Raw genomic sequence first — 22,856 nt, 5'->3', positions numbered from 1 at the left:
GCTGGGTGATTCTGTGCTCGGGCGAGCTTGGTGAACACTATGTTGCTCTATAGGTTGTGTTCCCACCACACGGCCCGGTCCCAGTGAAATTCCAGCAGGGACGGTGACCCGGCCTAGGTCACCCCATCCTGCACTCCCCCTGTGCAGCCCCAGGCTTTCCCCAGGGGCCAGGCTTGTCTTCCTGGTGGCACAAAAGTGTCTGGGGGCAGTGGCAGGGTTTGGGAGCACAGAGGCAGGCAGGCTTACGAGCCTTGCAGGTGCCTCCAGACTGAGACCCTCAGCGCAGCTGGGGGCAGAGTTCTCAGGGAAGGCGGGGTTAGCAGGGAAGGCCGGGTGCCCCTTCCTTGAGCTCCGCGAACACTCTGGCTTCTGCACGCCCCCGGGGAAGGATGGCACCCAGGGCATTTCAGGAAGGGTGGCAGGGACATCTTACAAAGATGCTGACTGAAAAGAGTAGAACAAACCCAGGGCAAAAAACCGGTGCCCTGCGGCTTTGGTGAAATCTAGAATGCACAGAAAGTCGTCTTGGGCGACGTGGGTGGAGGCTGCAAAGAGGCGGCTGCAGGTGCAGACCTGGGACAGCTAGATAACACCCAGGAGTGGCCTCCCCCGCGTTCTGCTGACAGGGACCAGGCAGCAGGAAAGCCAAAGATCTGCAGGAGAAACTTCTGGCAAGGGCGTGTTTTCAGCTGAATTTTAAAGGGAATAAACACCTGGACCGGCAGAGAATGGGAGTGACTGGTATCTCATCCTGTCTCTCAGATCTGAGCTACTCTTGCGAGCAGAGAGCGGGCTCTGGGCATGAGACAGATGGTAGCGCGAGCTCAGTATTAGTTTCTGAAAGGCCAGTGGTAGCAAGGAGTTTTACCTATATTTTATTTTTAACAGTGCTCATGATGGATCCCCGGGACCGGGAAAAGGGCATGGCTCGTGTGGGCAACTTTAGATTTTTAAAGGTGGTGGGTAATAAAGCCTCCACTGAAAAAGTCAAATGGTTTATTATCTACCAAACCATTTGCACATGATTTGTCCCTGCAGTGTCTGCACTAGCTCTGTGACGGTGACAGGACGGGCACCACACACCTATCAGACTGGGAGACTGAGGCCCAAAGTTGCTAAGTGACCTCCCTGCGTCACACCCCACAGTGTCGCCTGGTGGGGCGGAACCATGAATCCAAAGTGTCCCTGGACACCACCCAGCTGGTGCTGTGCCAGGAATGGGGAGGCGAGGGCCCCGGCTGCCACCCCCCCGGTCCCTCTCGCGTCCCTGGGGCGCCGTCCTGCTTTCTGCACCTCTGAGCTCTAAGCGGTGATGCTTCCGCACTCGGGCCTCCCAGCTTGCCCAGGCGTGTGGGCATCACCATGCGTGTGCCAGGCATGGAGGGGACCCCACACATAGCAGTGTCCTTCCCCAGGGGACCCGCTCCTGCCTTTGCCTAGGTCTTTCCCCCTCAATCCCTCCCCCCGAGTCTCCTGCCACCCCTGGGTCCCCCCCTACCCCCTGCACGCTGTGCAGCACACGGGCTGCTCCCAAGAAGCTCCCACCGCCGGGCCTCTGTGTCTTTGCTCAGCAATTCTCGTGTTGACACTCACAGCTCCATAGTCATGACCAATTTACATAATTACTGGTAGAATTTACATAATTAAACATATAATTAATATGCACTTACTTAAGGGCCTTGACCAATTCTGGAAAACATTTATTTTACCACATTTCTGTCTTTGGATAATGACTTTGCTGTATTTCCTTTAGAAAGCTTCCCTTTTGGCCGTGCTGTCGTTTGATAACTGTCAGTGGCACTTGACAACAGCCTCTTTAGTGTATATTGAGGGTAAAGCCAAGGTAAAGATATTAGGCATGTAATGACATTGACTGAGATTCACCAGAAACCTTGAATTTGTCTTATGAAAATGTGGTAAAGAGAAAAAGATGTGAAGCACCTGGGGGATCCCACATTTTGTGTTGTGCGTTTACGTTGTCCGGAGGGAGGATAGAAGGTGTAGTTTGACTTACAAACGGTCTTGTGTTTTCGGCCCCTCCGACCGTGGTGTGACCCGCAGTTTAACCTGGTGTGCGATGACTCTTGGAAGGTGGACCTCTTTCAGTCCTGTGTGAATGTGGGCTTCTTCCTGGGCTCTCTGGGCATCGGCTACATTGCAGACAGGTACGTAAAGGCCGATCCAACTAAACAGCATCAACACCATGGAAAGAACGGGCTTTAGGGGCCAATGGAGGGAGAATGTGGCCAGTGGGAATCTTTGCAGAAGTTGAGGGAGACAAAACATGGCAGCGAGTGCTTTGGACTTTGTGGGGCAGCAGGACGGAGGCAGGTGGGGATTTAGGATGGATTTCAGAGGTTGAAACTGCATGCAGAGTGTATAGCTGGGGTGCGGGGCTGAGAGGAAGGGGGACAAAGCCACTGTTTATGCTTCTAGCAGATGGGTGGAGGCGGGCAGAGCCATTTTTTGAGACGGGACAGAATGGGTTAGGAACAGCCTTGGTTGCTGCCCTTTGGGGTGAAGCGGGTGGGAGCAAGCAAGAGTTCTGTCTTGGAAGTGATGAGATTAGAGATGTGTTCAGAGTAGCCTGTGAGACAGAGAGGAGATGCCAAGTAGGCAACTGGATTATGAGGTTTGGGCTAGAGTTAAATATTTGGGATTTGTCACTGGCAATTGGTATTTAAAGCTATAAACCAAGTCTGAGATAAGCTAGGAGAGGGCATATGGAGAGAAGATCCACATGTAGAAGTTGGTGGGCAATGGCAGTGTCAGTGGAAGGTTGAAGGTAAGTGAGAGATGAGAGAGTGGATTTCTGTGTGTGGACGACTCTTCCCCACACACCCCACCGTATTTCCTTAAAGCATGTTAATTTCATCTTTACATGTGGGAAGAAGTTGGAGTGAATTTTTCGGTCACAGTAGATTAGAATATTTTTAGCATTTATTTATTTTCAGGAGTAGATAATTTTCATGTATGAGTTTAAAAAATATATATTTGTTTTGTTTCTTAAATTCCACACATGAGTGAGATCACATGGTATTTGTCTTTCTCTGTCTACTTTCACTTAATGTAATACCCTCTACGTCCATCTATGTTGTCACAAATTTATTCTTTTCTATGGCTAATATTGCATTATTATATATATACATATATATATACACACACACACACACCCCCCAAATCTTTATTCATTCATCGATTGATGGACATTTAGGTTGCTTCCATATATTGCCTATTGTAAATAATGCTGCAATAAATATAGGGGTGCAGATATCTTTTTGAATTAGTGTTTTTATTTTCTTTGGAAAAATACCCAGATGTGGAACTGCTGGATTGTATGGTAGTTCCATTTTAAATTTTTGGAAGAAACTCCACACTGTTTTCCATAGTGGCTGCATCAATTTACATTCCCACCAACAGTGTACTAAGGTTCCCTTTTCTCCACATCCTTGTCAACACTTGTTATTTATTGTCTTTTTGATAATAGCCATTCTGACAGGTGTGAGGTGATATCTTGTAGTTTTGATTTGCATTTCCCTGACGATTAGTGATGTTGAGCATCTTTTCATGTGTTTGTTGGACATCTGTATGTCCTCATTGGAACAATGTCTATTCAGATCCTCTGACCATTTTAAAATCTGGTTGTTTGTTTTTTTGATATTGAGTTGAATGAGCTCTTTATATATTTTGGATATTAACCTCTTATCAGATATATTGTTTGCAAATATCTTCTTCCATTCTGTAGACAGCCTTTTCATTTTGTTGATAGTTTTTTGCTGTGCAAAAGCTTTTTAGTTTGATGGAGTACCATTTGTTTGTTTTTGCTTTTGTTTTCCTTGCCTGAGGAGACATATCCAAAAACTATTGCTAAGACTGATGTCAAAGAGCATACTGCCTATGTTTTCTTCCAGGAGTTTTGTAGTTTCAGGTCTTACATTTAAGTCTTTAATTCATTTTGAGTTTATTTTTGTATATAGTGTGAGAAAGTAGTCTAGTTTGATTCTTTTGCATGTAGCTGTCCAGTTTTCCCACCATCATTTATTGAGGAGGCTATCTTTTTCTTATTGTATATTCTTGCCCCCTTTTTCATAGATTAATTGACATATAAGTGTGGGCTTATTTCTGGGCTCTCTATTCTGTTCCATTGATCTATATGCCTGTTTTTGTGCCAGTACCATACTGTTTTGATTACAGTGGCTTTGTAGTATACTTTGAAATCAGGGAGCCTGATACCTCCAGCTTTGTTCTTCTTTCTCAAGATTGCTTTGGCTATTTGGAGTCTTTTGTGTTTCCATACAAATTTTAGAATTATTTGTTCTACTTATGTGAAAAATGTCATTGGTATTCTATGGTATTGTATTGTATTGAATTCAATACATTGTATTGAATCTGTAGATTGCCTTGAATGAAGTATGGTCATTTTAACCATTTAATATTAATTCTTCCAATCCATGAGCACAGTATATCTTTCCATTTTTTTGTATTGTCTTCAATTTTTTCATCAATGTCTTATAGTTTTCTGAGTACACATCTTTTACTTCCTTGGTTAGATTTATTCCTAGGTATTTTATTCTTTTTGATGCAATTGTAAATGGGATTGTTTCCTTAATTTCTCTTTCTGATAGTTTGTCATTACTGTATAAAAATGCAACAGATTTCTGTATATTAATTTTGTAGCCTGTAACTGCTGAATTCATTGATTAGTTCTAATAGTTTTTTTGGTGGCATCTTTAGGATTTTCTACATATAGTATGTCTTCTGCAGTGACTGTTTTACTTCTTCTGTTGGATTCCTTTCTTCTTTCTTTCTTCCTTCCTTCCTTCCTTTTCTCTCTTTCTTTCCTTCTTTCCTTCTTTCTTCCTTCCTTCCTTCCTTTCTCTCTTTCTCTCTTTCTCTCTTTCTTTCTTTTCTTTCTTTCTTTCTTTCTTTCTTTCTTTTTGTCTGATTGCTGTGGCTAGCACTTCCAATATCATGTTGAGTAAAAATGGTGAGAGTAGATATCCTTGTCTTGTTCCTGATCTTAGAGGAATTTCTTTCAGCTTTTCACCACTGAATATGATGTTGGCTGTGTGTTTGTCATATATGGCCTTTATTATGTTGAGGTATATTCCCTCTATGCCTACTTTCTGGAGAGTTCTCCATTGTAAATGGAGGTTGAATTTTGTCAAAAGCCTTTTCTGTATCTATTGAGATTATCATATGGTTTTTATTCTTCAATTAGTTAATGTGGTATATCACATTGATTGATTTGCAGACATGGAACCATCCTTGTATCCCTGAGATAAATCCTGCTTGATCATGGTGTATGATTTTTTTAAAATGTATTGTTGTATTTGGTTTACTAATATTTTGTTGAAAACTTTTGCATCTATGTTCATCAGTGATATTGGCCTGTAATTTTCTCTTTTTGTGGTGTCTTTGTCTGATTTCAGTATCAGGGTGATGCTAGCCTCTTAGAATGAGCTTGGAAGCATTCCTTCCTCTTCAATTTTCTGGAATAGTTTGAACAGGATAGGTGTTAACTCTTCTTTAAATGTTTGGTAGAATTCACCTGTGAAGCTGTCTGGTCCTGGGTTTTTGTTTGTTGGGAAATTTTTTAAAAAATTACTGAGTCCATTTCATTACTGGTAATTGGTCTGTTCATATTTTCTATTTCTTCCTGATTCAGTCCTGAGAGATTGTATATTTCTAGAAGTTTATCCATTTCTTCTAGGTTGTTCATTTTATTGGTGTATAATGATTCGTAGTAATCTCTTATGATCCTTTGTATTTCTGTGGTGTCAGTTGTAACTTCTCCTTTTTCATTTCTGATTTTATTAATTTGAGCCCTCTGTCTCTTTTTCTTGATGAGTCTGGCTAAAGATTTATCAATTTTGTTTATCTTTTCAAAGAACCTGCTCTTAGTTTCATTGACTTTTTCTATTTTTTTTTAGTCTCTATTACACTTATTTCTGCTCTGATCTTTATAATTTCTTTCCTTCTACTAACTTTGGGTTTTATCTGTTCTTCTTTCTCTAGTTCCTTTAGGTGTAAGGTTAGGTTGTTTATTTGAGATTTTTCTTGTTTCCTGAGGTAAGCTTGTATCACTATAAACTTCCCTCTTAGAACTGTTTTTGCTGCATCCCATAGGTTTTGGATCATTGCATAGATGACTCTTTAAAACAAGATGGCTGTGAAGGAAATGGGGAAGTGGAAAGGTGAAGGGTCCAGGAAGATGAGGACAATATCATGGAGAGAGCAAGGAACCAAAGGGGCTCAGTCAAGGGCTGGACCCAAGTGCAGTGAGTGAGGCTGCCTTTGGGAGGAGACACAGGAGAAAATGGATGCTGGTACTATTATGTCTGAACATTCTTGGGTAAGAAGATGTGGGCTTCAGACAAGAAGTGTCTGTATATAGAAGTTTGAGGCAAGAAGACATGGAGTAGATAAATGAAGTAGACATGCTGGAAGCCAGGAAAGAGGATGACAGAGAAAGGCAGAGGGCTTGCTGGGCCGCGGGGCAGAGATCCTGGGTGTGGGCCAGTTCAATGTAACCACGTAAGAAGTTGGTCCCTTCCTTCCTTGCCTTACTGCCAGAGAATGTGGGATAAGATTTAAAAGATCGAATCAATAAAGCACGATTATGGGATGAAGTTTTAGCAAATAATTTGCCCATTTTATTCATGAAAAAGGAAGGGAAAAACACTTTTCAATAATTATACTATTAGGGGCTTCCCTAGTGGTGCAGTGATTAAGAATCCGCCTGCCAATACAGGGGACATGGGTTTGAGCCCTGGTCTGGGAAGATCCCACATGCCATGGAGCAACTAAGCCTGTGTGCCACAACTACTGAGCCTGCGCTCTAGAGCCCGTGCTCCACAACAAGAGAAGCCACCACAATGCGAGGCCCCCACACAGCAACGAAGAGTAGCCCTCGCTCACTGCACCTAGAGAAAGCCCACACGCAGCAACGAAGACCCAACACAGCCAAAAATAAATAAAATAAAATAAATAAATTTATTAAAAAATATTTATACTATTAGAACTGAAGGTTTTCCCAGAAAAACTTGTATGACCATCGATAAGACTAACTATGTGGGGGGAAAAGCCTGGCTTCTGGTGCACCCTGTTAATAGTAATACAGTCTGTTAAATACAAAGGTAATGAGAGGAGATGAGTCTGAGAACTAGGAGAGTCACTGAGGGAGGCCACTCATCCTTGGCTGAGATGCCACGTTGCTGAGAGCAGTCAGGATTCCTCTTCAGAGTGGCTTAATTAACCTCGCAAGAGCCTCTGGTCGCTGTTCACTGAGGAAGGACCAGGTCAGGCTTTGAGGAGGGGCAGTGATCAACGGACTGCATGATCCCTCAGAAAAACTGTCTTGTCTCCCACTAGAGACACTTGCTGTCCCATCGTCCCTGTGAATACTCAATACTCACCTCCCCTCGCTGTCTCCTTGCCTCTGAAGGTTTGGCCGTAAAGTGTGCCTCTTGGCCACCACCCTCATCAGTGCCATCTTGGGCGTCCTGACGGCGGCTGCTCCAGACTACACGTCCCTGCTGCTCTTCCGCCTGGGGCAGGGGCTGGTCAGCAAGGGCAGCTGGACGGCTGGCTACACCTTGAGTAAGCATCCGCTGGCCTGAGGTTTCCACACACTTTAAGAAGCCACCGAAGTCAGGTAGTGGGGTAGAATGGGATGGAGCCGAATGTGGAGGTGGGTTTTTTTGGGGAAGAGGATGTTTGCAGGGTCTGGAGAAAGTGTGGTCATTCTAGCTGTACTTGTTGTCTGCGTGACTAGGGCTGGGCATGCTGTCAGGATGGCCTTCTTCTCTCTCTCTCTTGCTCGCTCTCTCTCTTTCTTTTTGTTTGAGAGACACTTAAATAACCACTTAAATAAATCAGTGTTTCCGTATCAACTAATCCGTTTGGGAAAAGAAGATCACATGTGACATGGTTACAGAGATAGGGGGTGTGCAGGGAGGGGAGACAGGTGGGAGAGTATTTTAACATTTTAAATATGAAAGAACCAGCATCTTTCAAAGTAAATACAACAAACTCAACTGGTTTGAAGGACACTAAACAGTTAGGAGAGAAGACATGGAGGAAATAAAAGAAGAGGTAAACATAATGATTTTAAAAAATGAAGGGTAAAGCAATGTAATTCTATATACTATTTTTTTTCAAATTTTCTATGAAGGGTAAGAATAGAAAATGAAAAATACTTCCTTAGAAGGAGGTAATATAAGAGCCATCTGTGCATCCCTCAGCCGGTTTTTGGGCACATCAGACAGCAGTGAGGATAATCCACATTTCTGCCATGTCTTGCCGTCTCTGAAAACGATTTCCTATGGCTTGGCATCCTGAGAAATAGTTCACTAGAGCCAAGAAAAATCATATTCCTCCCTTGAGAAACCATGAACACGCTGGTTAAGTTTAGTGAGTTCAGCACGTATTTAGTGAAAGCCCAGCCGTCTATATGCTGAACGTGCACTACTTGGCACATGGTGAAGAGGATTAATTTTGAGGTCAAATGTACACCCAACACTGACCGGCTGTGTGGTCTTACGGACAAGTCCCATCACCTCTCTGTGCCTCAGGGTCCTCGGCATGGGGATGACAATGCTGCGAGGTAGATGAAGTGCCCCAGGTGTAGCCTAGAGGGATGCCCGCCCCATACTCTTCCCTGCAGCGCGCACACCTGCTGCCATTTGGCAGGCAGGGGGCGAGATGAGGTGCCAAGAGAGATAAGGCCCCCGTCCGCCCTCAAGGAGCTCAAAGGCTAGAGAGAAAGGGAGACCCACCGGGACCCCTATTTATCTGTGGTGCCGTGAGAGCTACCCCTGGCTTCGTTCCTCCCGCGGCTGTCCCCACTTGCTTGCGGGTCACACACTCCCTGGTCCTGCGCACGCGGCTCCTGCGCAGTCCGCCGTATTGGCTCCTCCTCTGCTCCCTGACCCCTTCACGTGGCAGGACCCAGGAGACTGTCCTCCCCCATCCCCCAGCCTGTTCCACCTGTGCCCCCCTCCCCAGCCCTGCTGCCCCCTTTACTTTCAAAATACCTCCGGAACCCCAGCCATCTCACTCCTCTGGTGCTTCCACGGCTCCCAGACACCAGCCTCACCTCGCTTCCACGGCGGGCTCCCTGTGGCACCTACAGGGAACAGCACAGTGAGCCTTTAATAGACGTGGGATCGCGTTATCCCCGTGCCGCAGCGGCTCTGCGTGTCCCGCAGTGGAAGCCAATGTTCTCGGCAAGCCTGCGAGGCCCCCCAGGAGGGCGCATTGCCCCACTGATGGGGTCCTCGTCCACAGGGCCACCGCGCTGCTGTTTCCTCTGCCTGGAACTCGCTTCGCCCTTCCGTGTTCGGCTAACTCCCTCACCTCTTGCAGGTCTTGGCTCAAATTTCAGGCACGAGCTCCACCCCACTGCTCTCTGAAAATCTGCAACCCCTCCACCCTGGACTCTCCTGAATCGTCTCGTGCCATTTACCTTTTCTCTCCGCACAGCGCGCATCGCGTTATGCCCCTGCTGTGATTTACTCCCTTGTGTGTGTCGTCCACCATCTCTCACGAGAATGCGGGGTTAGGAGGGCAGGACTCTGCCGACTGAGATCACGATACATCCAAACACCCACAACAGGGCCAGGTCCCTGGCGGGCACTCAAAGACGGTCGTGAAATTAGCGAGCACCCCGGGGGGTCGTGGAAGATAGTCCAGCTCGGCCTGGAGCCGATGGGAGGAAGGCTCCAGGGAAGAGAGCCCGGCAGACTGAATCCTGCCGCGTGAAAAGGAGAACTCCAGACGGCAGATGGGGGGTTTAGAAAAGGGGCGGCTGGAGGAGAGCCGGGATGAAAGGACTGGGCATCGTGGGGAGGAGGGGGAAGGGCACGGAGGAGGCTGGGGGCGCGCCGCCCTGGCGTCTCTCCTCGGTGGAGCCCACCAGTGACGTTTCTCCTGTTTCAGTCACAGAATTCGTGGGCTTGGGCTACAGAAGGACGGTGGCGATCCTCTACCAGGTGGCGTTCACGGTGGGGCTCGTGCTGCTCTCCGGCCTGGCCTACGCGGTCCCTCACTGGCGCTGGCTCCAGCTGGCCGTCTCTCTGCCCACCTTCCTCCTCCTGCTGTGCTACTGGTACTGTGTCCTCGCGGGGACCCCGTCTTCCCGGCGGCCCTACCCGCAGGCCTGGGGCTTACAGCCATCTGTGTCATTTGGGGAGTTCTGTCCCAGGGTAACCCTCATTCCCCGGGGGCGCTGCCCTCAAACAGAGCTTCTTTCACTTCGCATCCCCAAGACAGAGGCTGGGATGCTACGAGTCAGACAGAAGTGCACCGAGTCACAAAGTAGGCATCTGCTGTTTGTCGAGTGAATGAAGGGATGAAAGGATCTTTGGGGAGTGTGCACATTAAACCGTTATGAACAAAACCCTTTCAAGTGAGCTGTTAATCTTATTAGCTGTCAGCCCTTGGCGGGGTGAAGGGAGAAGCAGCTAGACAGATGAGTTTTTATCGTGGGAGAGGGAAGCGGGGGTGCGTGGTAGCAGAGAGGTGTGTGGAGAGAGCGATCGCATCCATGCAGCTTTTGTCACCGTTTTGCTGCGGGCAGATCTTATCCGTGGGAGGCATCGAGTCCGCCCAGTTTCTCAAAACTGCGGCTCTAAGTACACTCCCGTTCAGGAAGGGCCTGCTCCCTCCTTGTCAGCGTGAAACAAGGGGCCCTCCAGCGACGGGACCCCCTGGCTGAGTCCCGATGGCCGGGTTGGGTGAGACTCTACCTGTGTGTTTTCAGATGACCAGAGATTCCCAATCTTTGACTGTATAACATCCCTGTCCCATTTGAAATAGACACCATGGTGTATCTGATGCTAAAAAAAAGTGACTGTAGTTTATTTTGTTTTGGAAATATTTTGAGACATGTTCAACAGCCCCTGTCTTACAAGGAGACATCTGCTGTATCGCAAGGGGTGGGGCGTGTGGAGCATCTATTATGTGTGAGAGATTTCCTGGGGTGGGGAGAAGGGCTGCCGGCTTCCAGGAGAGAATGGGACCCCCGCCCCACCGAATGAAGGCTACATAGGAAGCGATGGTTCTCTTCTGGTCCGTAAATCTTAGCAGGTGGCACTAAGAGCACGAGTGACTCACAGAGCTCCTGTGTGGGCTCCCTGGGCCAGCACGCAGTGGCCCCATATCCTCATCCACCAGACGCTTGAGGAATTGCAGTCCCAGCGTGAGGAGGGCAGGCTGCTCTGATCGGGGCTTAACATCAGATGAGCTCTGGAGAAAATGAGAAGCGGTGGTGATCTGTGTCCACAGGTTTGTGCCCGAGTCGCCCCGATGGCTGTTATCGCAAAAGAGAAACACTCAAGCAATAAAGATAATGGACTACATAGCCCAAAAGAATGGGAAATTGCCTCCTCCTGATCTAAAGGTGACAAGCTAGCAAAGGGTTTCTCCCGTCACTGAACTTTGGGTTGCATTTATGACTTAGAGCATGCCTGTGGGGCTGCCTTGGGACGCAAGAGGGCACTGGTGACATCTGGGGTGATGGGTGTGGCGGGCAGCCATGCGAGGACGGACCTCGGGGCGGGGGCCGGGAAAGGGGGCTCTGATGGCGTTTCCTGCTCACGGCAGCTTGGACGCAGCTGACGCCCTGACTCCTTCCTAGATGCTGTCTCTCGAAGAGGATGTCACTGAAAAGCTGAGCCCCTCGTTTGCAGGCCTGTTCCGCACGCCGCACCTGAGGAAGCACACCTTCATCCTGATGTACCTGTGGTAAGGGGCCTTTCCGACGCCTGTCCCCAGATGGAACTGGTGGGCTTACCTGCATACCCGGGTACAAGTTAAAGACAGTGGAACAACTCAGGTGGAAAAAGAGAAGCATGAAAAGGAATTTCCAGATGGGTTTCCAGTGGTCAAAGAGCCCTTAAAAAGACACCTGATTTCTCCCTTGAGGATTGCATAGTAGAGGAAGGGCCTCATTTTAGTAGGAAGAAATTCTTACATAGGAGAGGTCAACAGTAAGCTGGACGGAGGGTTCTCAAGGTTGCCTCAAATCCCACACGTCTCATCTTTGGGGAGTAGCCGAGTCTTGACATAGCATCAGAAGGTGGATGAGATGTCAGTGGCTCCTGGTGCTTTCAAGGAGGAAGAGCCCTTCCTCGCATCTAAGACCTTTATAGACCCCGATGAGAGCATCAGTGCTTTTTTTCACCCCCCGATTAGGAAACTCACATCCACATCCAGATTCACCCACGTACCCCCTGCACACCCCCAGGGCTGCATCCGCCTCCCAGGTAGCTACGTGGAGACGGGGTCTCCACCCTCTTTCCCCAAGGGGTGCCGGGTCAGCTCCCGACATCAGGGCTTTCTTCTCAGCACGAGGGAGGTTATGCAGTTACTTCCCGAATACCTGGGCTGAGTAGCTGGACCCTGGGCTCCCCTTCCACTGGAGCCGCTCTGCTGCCCTGCACTTGTTTGCCCTTCCATGAAATAAGGGTTCCAACTAAGAGGGCAGCCCCTGGCACCCTCGGTAAATATTTGCTGGAGGTTGAATGAATGACCACTGTTCCACAGAAGCCATCCCAAGTTCTTCAGACGCCAGGCTAACCTCACCCTGTCCTGGCAGCCCCGGTCACTGTGTCTCTGGGCTGGCCCAGGAGTCCTGTGCCCCGCTACGTGATGGGCCTCTGCGAACACCCCAGGTGCCTGGTGCATTTCTCATGACGCTCAGTATCCGACTCAGCAATGTCTCTTCGGTGTGGAGGCCCGGGACCCTGCAGATAGGAAGGCTTGCTCCCTTCCTATATTACTCCACGGCCCATTTCCATCCCCTAAGCACTCCTGTCAAGGTGGCGGTTTTGTCCCCTCTGCTGTCTTACACCCCTCCACGCAATCCTTGGGCAGATTCTGCTCTGTCTTGAAAATATACTGAGACTCTGCCATTTCTCGTCACCTGCACTCTTAGGTCCCTGTTTGAGTGTCGTAATCTCTCGTCTGTGTTGTTGCAGTAGCCTTCTCGCTGGTGGTCTGCTCCCACTCCTGTACCCCTCAGGAACTGCTCACAAAGCAGGCAAAGGTCACGGACCGGGTCACCCCCTCGTCCATGTCCTCACTGGCTTCCTAATCCACTGAGAAGAAAACCAGATTCCTTCCTACAAGGGCTCATGCGATCTGGCCCCTGGACTCCTTCTCCTACTGTCCCCTCCCCTCCCCCCCCATCCTCTCCATTCATCACAGCATCTCGGGAGGGGTGCCCATCACTTCCTGGCTGTGTGACTGTCGGGAAGCTTCATGATCTCTGTGACTCAGTTTCCTCATCAGCCAGTGGATGTAATGATACTCACAGGCCTGTTGGAAGAATTAATGAGATAATATGTATAAAGGGCTTATGCCTGACAACTACAAATTGCTGTTTGTATTTTAATGTGTGCATGCAATTCATGGGTCCTGCCAAAAGATGGCAACCCTGCACGTTTATTAACTTGCTGGTTTTTTGTTTGTTTTTTGGGGGTCTTTTTGGACAGAAAAATCAGGGTTCTCCATTCCTTTCTCTTGGATCAGTCCCTTTATGGGTTAAAGGTGACCATTCCCATTTAACCGGCTAAGCTAACCAGCATGGAGGACCCCACCGGGCTTATCTTAACTCACTGAGTTGCTGCCCAGTGCCTTCCTTCTTGTATTCTTTTTTTTTTTTTAATTTACATTAAAAAAAAATTTATTTATTTGGCTGCGTCGGGTCTTAGTTGTGGCACACAGGATCTTTGTTACAGCATGCAGGATGAGTGGGCTCAGTAGCTGTGGCGCGTGGGCTTAGTTGCCCCGCAGCATGTGAGATCTCAGTTCCCCGATCAGGGATCGAACCTGCGTCCTCTGCATTGGAAGCCAGATTCTTAACCACTGGACCACCAGGGAAGTCCTCTTCTTGTATTCTTGACCCTTTGGTTCAACCAGGAATAATTTAGGACTAGAAACAAAAGCATCCCATGCTTCTCTGAGTGCAGCTTTATAAAACCAGGGGGTATAGTAATGAGAAACATCTGCTGTGATCTCAGTTTTGGAGCTGATGGGCAATTGGCATGTCTATAAGAAAATAATTTCTTATCCACCTAAATCTCTTCTCACAGTGTAAATACAGTCGACCCTCCATATCTGCAGGTTCTGCACCTGGGGATTCAACCAACTGCAGATCAAAAATATCTGAAAAAAATTCCAGAAAGTCCCCAAAAGCAAAACTTGAATTTGCTGCATGCTAGCAACTATTTACATCGCATTTACATTATACTAGGTATAATAAGTTATTTAGAGATGATTTCAAGTATACGGGAGGATGTGCATAAGTTCTTTGCAAATACTACGCCAATTTATACAAGGGTCTTGAGCATCCTTGGATTTTGGTATCCTGGGGGCTCCTGGAACCAATCCCCAAAGGACAGTGAGGAACAACTGTACCAATAGAATCATTCAATGTTCCAAAATTATGTAGTTTGACCAAAAGTGACACATGGGACTCTCTAAATTTTCCCCTGAGTGGGAGTGACTGTGCTGGTCCCCGTCGGTCTGTGTGCCATTTTCTGTAACATGGCTATTCTTTCCTCGAATATGGATGAAGGGGTCGTGCAGCGGGATATGAGGTAAAAAGAGTAAGAGAATACTGCCTGGTAAAGATGGTGTGATGTGTGGAGGGAGGACCACTGTGGAGTTGGAAAGACTTGGCCGACTTCTCCACCCTGTTGTGCTCTGGATTCTTGCCCTTGGAAAGACAACAATGACAGCAGTAAAATCTCATCTTCACCGAGTGCCCACTATGTGCCCGGAGCTATACTGAGCGCTTTTTGTCCATTACCTCAATGAATTCTCAAGACAGCCCAAATTCACAGCTGAAGGAATTGAGGCACAGAGAGGTTAGTTAACTTACTTAAGACCACACAGCTCACACAGCAGTCTGATTCCTGAAACTGCTCACTCACCACTGCCTTCTCCTGCCCTTCCCCTTGGAGGCCGTTGGAGCATCTGATGAGGTAGGGCACACGCAGTGCTCAGAGCAGGGCCAGCACCCAGGTGCACAGTAAAAAGTAGCTACCATTGTTTGCCGTTTCTCGAAAATGTGAACCTATCCTGTAAGTCACACCCTCACATAAATTGTGAAAGGAGGGTCTCATCGAGGGCCCCTCAAGGGCACCTTTCTTGATTTTGATCCCCCTCTTCTCATATTGCTCTAGAACATTCTACACCCAGCTCACAGTGTCCTTTATCCTCCCAGCCAGAATCCTAAATCTCCCCTCTTCCGAGGAGCTTGCCTTTGACCTGGCCTCTCCTCCCTGCTCAGGTTCACCAGCTCCGTACTCTACCAGGGCCTCATCATGCACATGGGCGTCACCGGCGGGAACCTCTATCTGGATTTCTTCTACTCTGCTCTGGTCGAATTCCCGGCGGCCTTCATCATCCTCGTCACCACTGAGCGCTTCGGCCGCCTCTACCCGCTGGCCGGGTCCAATCTGGTGGTGGGGGCAGCCTGCTTCCTCATGATCTTTATCTCACACGGTGAGTGGTCCACTTTCATCATCTTCTGGGTCATTGAATTGTGGGAATAGTGTGTTAACTCTTTCATAAGCCTCTGGAACAGGAACAAAAACAAGGCATTACCTGAGTCTAGAATCATTTTTTAAAACATTTTCATTGAGGTATAACATACGTACAATGAGCCCATTATAAGTGTTCAAGCCAGTGAATTTTTACATGTATGTATGCCTGGGCACCACGACCTACAAAAAGATAAAGAACATTGCCAACATCTCGGAAGGTTTCCTCACCCTCCTTGACCATCAGTATTCACCACCCCTGCATGGGTCACCACTGCTCTGGTCTCTGCAGATTAATGTTGACTGTTCTTGAACTTCATACACACGGAACCATACCACGCGTACTCTGTATGGCCTCACTTCATTTGCTCATCCTTACGTCCACGAGGTTCGTCCACGTTGTCACGAGAGTGAAGTTTGTACTTTTTCCTTATCGTGAAGCATCCCAGTGTATGAATACCCCACTATGTATCCACGCCACTGTTGATTGACTGTTGTGTGGCCTCCAGGGTCTGCCAATGGGATTAAGGCTGCAGTGAACATTCGGGCACATCTTTTCGTGGACAGTCATTTCCCTTGCTGTGAGGGGGACGTATGTTAGTTTTAGTAGATATAGCCAGACAGCTTTCCATATGGTTGGACCAATTCGCACTCCCACCGCGATGCATGAACATTCCCATGGTTGCACACCCTCACCAACGCTTGGTATTGCTAGTCTTTCTAACACCAGCCATTTTGGTACCTGTGTGCTTTACTCCATAATTCTTAGCAATCCAAGATAAGCCAAAGCGGAATCACTTGGGTGGTTTTAATTTAAGTACATAAATTGCCTTTCTCATGTTACTTTTGGAAATGTTAAAAAAAATACGAAGGCAGATTTGCTATTTTCTCAGTTTTTATTGCTTGTGCTCTGAGCTCTTTGGTTTGAGTCGTTTTGGCAGGCTTTTGGATAGGATATTATGGGAAACGTCCTGTAAAATCTGTATTCTCAAGAACCAGGTTCTATAGATCAGGCTGGAAATTTAAAGAGATGGAAAAAGATAACTCAAGTTTTTTCTCCCTCCTTTCGTGGAGAGAGAACAAAGAAGACAGGAAAAGAGGCAGAGAGCATCTGAAATCGATTTTACCCATTTTCTCCCCATCTCCCTTTTTCTGGAATCCTGGTAAAATGGAGTGAATGGGCAGATTTTTATTTTTATTTTTATTTTTTAGTAACAGCATGGAGTGCTGAGAGGGAGCCTGAGGTCTGAGACTGTTTATCACCTCAGGGATAAACCTTAGGTGATGCCTAAGCTGAGCGGGAGCTTAGGCAGCATCCCCTCTGTCCTGCGCCCCCCAGGACCCTCCTCCCAGTGCCCACCCTCTCCACTTGCCCCCATTTAGTCCTCATCCCATTAGATGATAAGCCTTCACTGCCACCCGCCCCCCCCCCACCCCAACAAGGAAATATTTCGGTTACCTTCTATGCACTTGATGTAGCAGGCATCTCGGCCCTAGGATCTCAGATGTGAGCAAAGCAGAGAAAGTTTCTGTTTTGTAGAGCTTATGTTCTAGATGAAAAAGAGAAGGAGGAAGAGGGACGGGGCGATAATTCTTTGTATGGTGGTCAAAGGTGGCCTTAGGAAACCTGAATGAAGTGGGGACGAGCCATGGAAACATCCGGAGAAGGAGCTTTCCAGGCAGGGGAACAGCAAGAGCGAGGACCCCCTGGATGGGGAGAGCTGGGCATTGGGGGAGGAGCCGCTGGACCCTTGTGCTAGGACTCGGTAGGCAGGGGCGAGGACAGCCAGAGTGAGGTCAGGAGTTAGCAGGGGATGCCAGCGTGGATTTTATCCCGAGCATGGAAGGACACCACCTGGGTCTGCACGGGGCGGCCACGCGGCAGGACTGTGGTTCTAACTGGGCCCTCTGGCTGCTGAGGAGAGTGGCCCGGGCCCTGGCAGAGGCAGGGCAGTTCTCTGAGGGCAGGGATGCTGTGCACGTCCAGTAGAGCATCTGGCCAAATCGATCAAAGGCTACAGAATTTGTGACAAGGGCCCCCCTCTAGATATCTGAGTGAATTCCTTTATCTTCTATCTTTTGGGAGCTGGGAGGTGTGGTCCCTAACTAAAGGCTTGGCTTGGGTTCTCCACCAGGCAGAGGGCAGCCGAGACCTGGAGAGACTATGCTGGCCCTGGGCCATCTTGGTCCTAGGACCACTGGGTCCGCTCTCCCGGGACACACTCTCACGTGTCAAGATGACATGCTGTCTGTGACCCCAGAGGCTTTGTTAGTGAGCTGGCCTGTCTCAGGAGCCACTGGTGGTTCAGTGTTTGGGTAAACATCTAACAACCAGGTGAAGTGGATGATGGTGCCTAATGCTTTGATGGCTCCCCAGGAAGGAGAGGGCTTCCTGTACCTTCAGCTAATCAAGAACCGAGAGCAGTCTGCTGGGAGGAGACGAGGGTTCACTTTCCTCATATTCTCAGACTGCTCTGAAAGATGTTTGGGTTAAAAAATGTGTTGGGAAATGAGCACTAGACTGAGGATGAGAAGTCTGGTCTACCAGCTCCAGGACTTCTGCCCGAGAGAACCATGCTGTTGAGGACCTATTACGTTTCAGGAACCGTGCCAGCAACGACACTATCGCACGATAATTGAAAAGCCAACACTTAGGGAGTGGTCACGGTGCGCATCTGACATGTATTATCTCTAAATCTCACAACAACCTATAAGCTGGGTAAAATTATCCCCATTTTACAGCTGAGGAGACTGAAGCATGAAGAAGTAAATCGTGGACTTCCCTGGTGGCGCAGTGGTTAAGAATCCGCCTGCCAATGCAGGGGACACAGGTTCGAGCCCTGGTCCAGGAAGTTCCCACATGCCGCAGAGCAACAAAGCCCGTGCGCCACAACTACTGAGCCTGCGCTCTAGAGCCCGCGAGCCACAGCTACTGAGCCCACGTGTCACAACTACTGAGCCCGCGCGCGTAGAGCCCATGCTCCGCCACAAGAGAAGCCATCGCAATGAGAAGCCCACACACCGCAACGAAGAGTAGCCCCTGCTCGACGCAACTAAAGAAAGACCATGCGCAGCAACGAAGACCCAACACAGCCAAAATATAAATAAATTAATTAATTTTTAAAAAAAGAGAAGAAGAAGTAAAGCGTTTGCCGGCTCCCACAGCTGACGGGAGGCCGAGCTGAGATTCGAAAAGCACATTTGTCCCTCTGCCCAGCGGGGCCTCCCCCTCATCATCAAGTCCCCAAACCTTTCAGGACTCAGTTTACGTATCCACAATGGAGGGGTCAGATAAGACGATCTTTCCGGCCCTTCCAGCTCTGAAGTCCAAGGTTCCACTCATGGCTTCTCCCGGCAACTCCATGGGCACAGTCCTCACTTGCTCTCCACACCCTCTGTGTGTTTCTTCTCCAGATCTGCACTGGTTGAATATCGTGGTAGCTTGTGTTGGCCGAATGGGAATCACCCTCGCGTTCCAGATGGTGTGCCTGGTGAACGCTGAGTTGTACCCTACGTTCCTCAGGTGAGTGCACGGTGGTGTGGGCCGGGTGGCCGCTGGCAGAGCTGTGGGCCAGCCAGGCTCGGTGAGGACCATCCGCCAAGATGCCCCAAGGGTGGATTGTTTGACATTGAGATGGGGGCTGGGCATCAAAGACAGGGCCCTCGCCTAATCTGGTAGAGAAGGTGAAATGCATAGGTTCAGTGGGCTAAGGGTTGCATCGTGCCCTGTATGGAGGGCCAGCGCAAGAGAAAAGGTTTCTGGCACAGAGGAGAGAGCCCTGGGCGGTGCGTGGGAGGCTGAGGTTCAACCCTGTCCTTGGCGCCGACCAGTTGTCTAAACTTCCGCAGCTCCACTGACACCTCTGGACATAACTTGCTTAAGAGCAGTTCATATTTGTACAGTGACATACAGAGCATTGCCAGACATGGGCTGCAGGTCATCCTATAATATCATTGTGATCCCCATTTTACATATGAGAAAGCTGAGGTTTACAAAGGGAAAGAGACCTTCCAAGAGTCACACAGCTAGAAAGTGGCAGGGCCCAGACAAGAACCCACTTTCTTCCTTCCTTTCTCTCTCTCTCTTTCTTTCATTGAAGTATAGTTGATTTACAATGTTGTGTTAATTTCTGCTGTACAACAAAGTGATTCAGTTATGCATAATATATATATGTATATATATATATTCTTTTTCATGTTCTTTTCCATTATGGTTTATCCCAGGATATTGAATATAGTTCCCTTTGCTCTACAGCAGGACCTTTTTGTTTATCCATTCTATATATAATAGTTTGCATCTGCTAATCCCAAACTCCCAGTCTATCCTTCCCCCACCCCCTCACCCTCTTGGCAACCAAGAACCCGCTTCTTTCTGACCTTGAAGCTGATGCTTTTCCCATGATGACTCTGTAAACATAGCAACAGGCCTAGAGGACTCATTGTTTAAAGTCAGGTTTGTTGAGGTAGAATTTTCTTAGAGCAAAATTTCCCCTAAAAGGTACAGTTTGATTAGTGTTGATTATATTCGTTTCACCACCATCACAGTCAATGTAATATAGAGACATTTCCATCACCTCCAAATGCTTCCTCATATCCCTCTGTGGTCCACCTTCTCCCCTCCCACCTCCAGTACCTGGCAACCACTGATCTGATTTCCCTCCCTATGGTTTTGCCTTTTCCGGAATGTTACGTAAATGAAATAACATAGAGTGTAGCCTTTTGTGTTTGGCTTCTTTCACGTGGCATCACGGGACCCATCCATGCTGTGGCGTGTATCAGCGCTTCGTTCCTTCTTATTGCTGAGTAGTGTCCCGTGTGTGGAAGATGTGCCACGATGTGTTTGTCCATTTCCCAGCTCATGGAGGTTTGGGCTCTTTCCAGATTGGGGTAATTACGATACAGCTGCCAGTAAGAATTCACATACAGGTCTTTGAGTGGACATACGTCTTCATTTCTCTTAGGAGTGGGTCACGTGGTGGATGTGTGTTTAAATTCATGAGAAACTGTCAGAATGTTTTTCAAAGTGGCCGCACCATTTTCTGTTCCACCAGCTGCGCGTGAGAGAGCTGGTCGTTCTACATCCTCATCAGTCCTTGGTATCGCCAGCTTCTAAAAACATAAGTAATTCTTGGAAATGGTGGTATTACTGTGACGTCCCCCCCCCCAAGGAGAATTTTATTGATGGTACTAGTTTATTTCCCTTCCAAAAAAATAAATAAATAAACAGTTGAAACTAAACGAAGTAAACAATCTCAATTTTTTATTGTCTTCATAACAAAACAAAATATGAAGCTCAGAACTGGATCACTTGGCCCTTTCTCTTATCTCCTTCCAGCTCAAAATGCTTGCATCTCTTCATAGCCGGCATTCTCTTAGATCTGCAGTTCGGCTCAACACATTCAAGCCTCAGCACAATCTTCTTTGTAGTTTTAGCCTTTTTCCGGAAAATCGGCTTAGTCTGCCCACCATAGCCATTCCGCTTCCCGTCGTACCGCCGCTTTCCCTGGGCACACAGAGAATCCTTGCCCTTCTTGTACTGTGTCACTTTGTGGGGTTGGTGCTTGCCACACTTCTTACAGAAAGTCCGGCGGGTTTTAGGAATGTTCACCACGTTTGCGAGAGCGGTATCGGCATGGAAAGAGCTATTATTGTGACTTTGATTTACATTGTCCTAATTACTAATAATGTTGAGCGTCTTTGCATGGACTTATTATCATCTGTATCTTAGAAGACTTAGTTTAAATGAAGAGCATTTTGATTGTAAAAGTAATTAACCACTTTATTTAAAGCTTTAATTCTGATCTTTGTTAGAATTTGGCAGATTTCCTTAAACTCATTTTTCCCTCTGTATAAATTGTTTCTTCTCCCCATGTCATCAGACCAGTGAAGTCTAAGAAATATTCCAGCTCCCCATCCTCCTCTTACACCAGGACAGCTCTCAGAACCCCTCCCTAAGCCAGAAGACACAAGGGTGACTCTGATTCACTCTTTTCTCTCTCCTGCCCATCCCTTCGTTAAAAAGCCCTCTCTCATATTCTCATCTGGAAAAGGTTGCTTGGAATGAGTACAAAGAGACGAAGACAAATGAAAGAGAAAAACCTACATCTGGCAGTTCTGAGCCGAGTCTAAAATAGCCGGGCCAAACAATTCCATTGTCATGGCCACTGGACCCAGGGGACTGACTCAGAATGTAAACTGCCAAAGGTACTGAGTGCCTGGCCCTGGGTGGAGGAAGGCCAAGTGACGTGTCCTCAAGGAGCCCTTGACCATTTGTGCAGAGAGTCAGTTTGATGAGGATTCTCAGTAATTAGGAAGGGAGGCCAGATGTTCAGAAATAACTTAAACTTGATCCACACACACCACACACAAAAGTAAGGCAGTCATGGAAGTTTCGGTATTTTCAATCAATTGAATCAAATTGAAATTGGAAAAAAGGGATTATTACTTTATAAACACTTCAAGTGCAAACAGTTTTTAGTTAAACCATTTTGACCCTGCTTCTTATTCACAGGAGGCTTTAGAGTTGAACAGCATCCTCCTTCTAACTGTCTGCAACATGTATTGTCAAGAACATTCTTTTGGCATCAGTATGCTCTGCCTTGTATTGAAAATCATCCTCCTATTTTTTCCTCATCACTATATTACGAGCTCCTTGAAAGCAGGAACTACATATCATACCTCTCTGTACCTCCTGCAACTGTTCTGTAGCTATACTAACCAGTCACCTGGTGCTTGTAGAATGAATGAATGAAGTATCACAGATATATGAATTTTAAAGAAAGGGACTAGTTCTTCACTTCTTCTAGCTTCTGTGTGCTTATCAAATTTTTCTCTCTTTTTAAGACTTATTTTCTTAAAATTGTAAAAAAAATAATGGTGTCTTTTTTTCCTCCTCTTGGAAATCACACTAACACTATTAGAAGAATGAGAAACAGAAGAAAAAAAAATGCAAATGCCATTTTTGAAACTAGGATGACCCTGAAAGACAATAGTGAAGAAGAAGGGCTGCCTAATGCAGTGAGTCTAAGAGGGTCTGGAAGACTCCAGGGAAGCTCACTGTGACAGCAAATTTGAGACAAGGCCAGTGGTTTTCCAAAGTAGGAAGTGTACATTGAAGGGTCTAACCCACAAGCCCTTGTTGCAATAACAGGGAGGAGGCAGGGCTGGGGGCATATGCTTCCTTCCCTGGGTGTTGTGTGGCTGGAGATGAGGCAGGGAGGGCAAGGCTGTGGGAGAACATTCAGGAACCTTTGAGGGAGCAGTGTGCTGTGAGGTGGGGTGGAAGAGAGAGACCCTGCCGGG

The 22,856-nt window shown here is 47.5% G+C and overlaps 2 protein-coding genes across 4 annotated transcripts in view; one reads left to right on the top strand and one right to left on the bottom strand.

Moving 5' to 3' along the window:
- The window catches only part of LOC133102012 (solute carrier family 22 member 1), a 33,028-nt gene that overhangs the window by 3,641 nt on the left and 6,531 nt on the right, over positions 1–22,856 (top strand). For 2 of the 3 annotated variants that reach the window (XM_061206922.1, XM_061206920.1), the window contains exons 2-8: positions 2,062–2,165; positions 7,448–7,602; positions 9,943–10,111; positions 11,290–11,404; positions 11,642–11,748; positions 15,302–15,516; positions 18,969–19,077. In XM_061206922.1, the coding sequence (XP_061062905.1) occupies positions 2,062–2,165; positions 7,448–7,602; positions 9,943–10,111; positions 11,290–11,404; positions 11,642–11,748; positions 15,302–15,516; positions 18,969–19,077 (974 nt within the window). The other variant, XM_061206921.1, reaches the window with a different exon arrangement.
- LOC133102464 (large ribosomal subunit protein eL42-like) lies at positions 20,798–21,713 on the bottom strand. The gene is made up of 2 exons (XM_061207456.1): positions 21,658–21,713; positions 20,798–21,196 (listed from the first exon to the last, which is right to left on the bottom strand). Exons 1-2 carry the CDS (start codon positions 21,711–21,713, stop codon positions 20,848–20,850), a joined length of 405 nt encoding a protein of 134 aa, XP_061063439.1. The 3' UTR covers positions 20,798–20,847.

The sequence above is a fragment of the Eubalaena glacialis genome, chromosome 12, assembly GCF_028564815.1.
Source record: "Eubalaena glacialis isolate mEubGla1 chromosome 12, mEubGla1.1.hap2.+ XY, whole genome shotgun sequence".
In the NCBI taxonomy this organism is placed as follows: Eukaryota; Metazoa; Chordata; class Mammalia; order Artiodactyla; family Balaenidae; genus Eubalaena; species Eubalaena glacialis.
The sequence above is the reverse complement of the archived record's forward strand: the minus strand, read 5'-3'. Positions and strand labels throughout refer to the sequence as shown.

Coding starts and splice junctions, on each gene's coding strand:
- LOC133102464 (XM_061207456.1), bottom strand. CDS start 21,713: ATGACAATGGAATTGTTTGGCCCGGCTATTTTAGACTCGGCTCAGAAC. Junction 21,197..21,657: donor TCGGCTCAGAACTGCCAGAT/GTAGGTTTTTCT, acceptor TCACAATAATAG/CTCTTTCCATGCCGATACCG.